Genomic DNA, 3600 nt, shown 5'->3' on the forward strand with positions numbered 1-3600 from the left:
TCGCCCCGCCGCATCGCGCAGGCGCCCCGCGGGCGCCACCTTGCGGACGCCCGGACCACCGCTCTGCGCCTGCGCGTACCCCGCGCCGGCCGCCGCCGCCTTGCCCAGAGCCTCCTGAACGCCCCGCCCCAGGCCCAGCGGTGGGAAATGGGCAGGCAGAAAGCCCGGCGGGGGCGCCACGCCCCTCGCGGCGAGAGCCCACGGCCGCTTCCAATCAATCTCGCCTATCGCCAGCTCGCGGCCTCCCATTGGCTTGCTCTCGCCGGGAAGCGGAGAGAAGAGGCCGGACAACGGCCTATCGCCTGGCCAATCGCCGGGCCCAGCGCGCGCGCCCTCGGTTGCCCCGGGAAACCTAACAGCATGCTGCGGGGGTCCGCTGCGCTGGCAGAGCCGGGCGGAGATGGACGGCAGCCCTGAGCACACTAAGGAGCCCGGCGGGGAAGGCGGAGACGGGGAAAGCCTGGCCGCGCGGCCGTCCAAGATCAAGGCCAGCTCTGGCCCTCCGACCCCTCTCGAACCCGGGGAACTGGAGTCGGAGCTGGAGGCGGAGGAGGAGGAAGAGGAGGCTTCCCAGGGAGGCACCGCCGCGGACGAGCAGGCCAAGGCCCCGAAAGAGCTAACGGCAGCCGAGGATGCGGGCGAGGAGGGGCCAGGAGAGCCGGGGAGGCCGGCCAAGCCCCAGCCCGAACCCGAAGAGCCGGCCGAGGCCGGGGCTGAGGAGCCCGCCCAGCCGGAGTCCGGAGCCGGGCCCGAGGAACTAGATGCGGAGGCGAGGGCGGAGGAGCTGGAGCAGGCGGCGGAGGGCAAGCAAGTCCGGTCCCAGGCCTCTCTGCCGCTGACCAGGATCGGCGAGGAAGAGGCTGCTGCAGCCCCGGAGGCCGAGACAGAGCGGGTGGAGGGGGAGGAGGAGGACGAGGAGGAGACACAGAGAGACGGCGCTGAGAGCGAGGGGAGAGCTGGGGAAGGACGCCCGGCCAAAAGCCAGGAAGAGGGGAAGCCCCTCGGTGGAAGGGACGAGTTTGAGGACCTCGAGTGGTCCGAGGAGGTCCAGAAGCTACAGGAGCAGCAGCTGCGCAGCGACCTCCTGGACCAGTACCGTTCCCTGCTGGTGGAGCGGAACTGCTCCCAGCGCTACAACCTATACCTGCAGCACAAGATCTTCGAGGCGCTGCGCAAAAAGAAGGGCCTGGAGGCCGCTGAGGTGCCTGACCGGGGCGCAGAGGCAGAGGCCCCCGAGAAAGAGCAAGCGTACCTGCGCCATCTGGGCATGCTGGAGGACCTGAAGAAGCAGCAGGCAGACGACCTGCACTGGTACCACCAGGAGCTGGACCAGTTGAAGCAGCAGTGCCAGGAGAAGCTCTCAAGGGTGGAGAAGGAGTGGCGGCGCTTCCAGGCACTCAAGAAGCGGGTGATGATGCAGGCCATGGGCAGCTGTCGGATGAGGGGCGGGCGCCAGGCTGCTCTGCGAGAGGTGGAGCAGATCCAGGCGTTGGAGGATAAAAAGGAGAAGGAGATGAGCGCCGTGCGGCTGGAGAACGTGCAGCTGAAGCAGAGCCTGGTGCATTTTGAAACCAGGATGAGGACTCAGGAGGACCTGACCCAGGGTCTGCTTCTTATTGACTTTGAACAGCTGAAGATTGAGAACCAGACCTTCAATGAGAAAATTGAGGAACGAAATGAGGAACTTTTAAAACTTCGCAACAAGGTGACCAACAGTGTGCAAGTAATAACCCACATGAAGGAAAAGCTGTACTTCATGGACACGGAGAACGCGTGCAAAAAGACACAGCTGGCAGAAATCGAGGCCCAGGTCGCGCTAGGAAGAGACATCCTGACCAAGACGAAGCAAGCCCGAGAGGGGCTGCGGACGGACAACATCAGGCTGAATCAGAAGTGCGGACTTCTAGGCAAGGACTCACTTCTTCGGGACTTGGAAGAAAAGGTGGACAGGACCGAACTGCTCCACCAGCGCCTGGAATCCCTGAAGCGCCACCACGCTGGGCTCACTTTGTCCTGCAGAGGCGTGAGGCAGAAGATCAGGGAGGCCAAAGCCTTTCTCCCCTCTTGACCAGATCGATGAGAAGAGTCTGCAAAACACTTCATCCTCAGGACATGCTATCCTGCTTTATTTACCTTTGTTGCTATTCTTAAAAAGGCCTGTGTCATTTGGGACGGGACTATATTTTGTGTTTATCTCAAAACGTTTTAGCTTCCAAATTAGTGCTGAGCCCAAAACTGGGTTAGGAGTTTTATTTGGGATGGAGCAAAAATAGGTCCAGAAAAGCAAACAAAGCGTGATTTAATGTAACTGACTTCTCATGAAAAACTGTGAAAAGTCTCAAGTCTGAGCAATTCCATAATTTCAATGACTTAATACTAAGGAGTCCTGTTCCTCTTTCGTATGTAGGAGGGTTTAAAAGTTCAGTGAATGGGAGAGGTACACAAAAACCCTGTGCATTAAGCTAATTATTAAATTATTTGGATGTATTAAACTGTGTAGTCTGGAGACACTGTTTCAGTTAGAAGCTCACTAATCCCCTTAGATTAATTGTAAATTGTTTTATATGTGACTAGCACGAGCTTAGGGGGCAATACAAATATCCAGGAAACAGGAGAAATGATAAACAGGAGAGGAGCTGGTGTTTCCTCATCGTCCCTTTTTCAGTGAAAGGAAGTTCAGTTTACTCACTGTTGATGTTTGTTTCTGCTTCAATGACAGCCTTCAATTATTATGATTATTCTTATTTTCCTTGAGACAGGGTCTCTGTTGCCCAGGCTGGAGTGCAGTGACAGGATCTCGGCTCACTGCAACCTCCGCCTCCCAGGTTCAAGTGATTCTCCCACCTTAACCTCCCAAGTAGCAGGGATTACAGGCATGGGCCACATGCCCAGCTCATTTTTGTATTTTCAGTAGAGATGAGGTTTCACCGTGTTGGCCGGGCTGGTCTCGAACTCCTGGCCTCAAGTGATACACCCACCTCAGCCTCCCAAAGTGCTGGTGTTATAGGCATGAGCCACCATGCCCAGCCTGACAGTCTTCAATTCTAATGAAACATGTTCTTGGATCCTCTGAAGAAATGCATTAATCTGTACTAAAAAATGAAATTTTGTTTTCCAGTGAAAACAAAATAACAATTGTATTGCATGCTTTGCAAGGTGGAAAATATATGACACAGTGGCTGCTGGCATCACAGGAGACAGAACCTTCTGTATCAGCTGGTATTTCAAATCTCGGCAACAGGACGCTTGCTATACACGAGTTCACTGAGTATCAAATAGTAAAATGCGTCTTATTCCTTGTGTTAAAAATACCTGATAGGTCTATTTCCTTAATGCAATATCAGTGATTATCCTGGAGCTAGGGGCTTGTTTTCATTTTTTCTTAATCCTAGATTGAATTTTGAGATGTGCAGATTTGGGGTTAAACATAGTCTCCCACTCCTAAACTTAAGTGAATCATAAAAAAATGCAACACAGTTTTTGGTTCTGGATACCTCTGAAGAACAGTGGGAACCCTGGGCAGGGAACTTAGTCATGAACTTTATCTTTGGCTGCCATGATTTTGTTTTTTCTCTTTTTTTTTTTTTTTTTTTTTTTTTT

General features: G+C 54.3%; 1 protein-coding gene across 1 annotated transcript; it reads left to right on the plus strand.

Moving 5' to 3' along the window:
- The first annotated feature begins 88 nt into the window (after positions 1 to 88).
- CFAP184 (cilia and flagella associated protein 184) lies at positions 89 to 2492 on the plus strand. The gene has a single exon (XM_017853398.1). The coding sequence runs from the start codon at positions 401 to 403 to the stop codon at positions 2066 to 2068; it is 1668 nt and encodes a 555-aa protein (XP_017708887.1). The 5' UTR covers positions 89 to 400; the 3' UTR covers positions 2069 to 2492.
- The last annotated feature ends 1108 nt before the right edge of the window (positions 2493 to 3600 follow it).

The sequence above is a fragment of the Rhinopithecus bieti genome, unplaced genomic scaffold (genome assembly GCF_001698545.2).
Source record: "Rhinopithecus bieti isolate Rb0 unplaced genomic scaffold, ASM169854v2 scaffold_35903, whole genome shotgun sequence".
Classification (NCBI taxonomy): Eukaryota; Metazoa; Chordata; class Mammalia; order Primates; family Cercopithecidae; genus Rhinopithecus; species Rhinopithecus bieti.

What these genes read in the sequence shown, in the direction of transcription:
- CFAP184 (XM_017853398.1), top strand. Translation starts at nt 401, where the DNA reads ATGGACGGCAGCCCTGAGCACACTAAGGAGCCCGGCGGGGAAGGCGGA.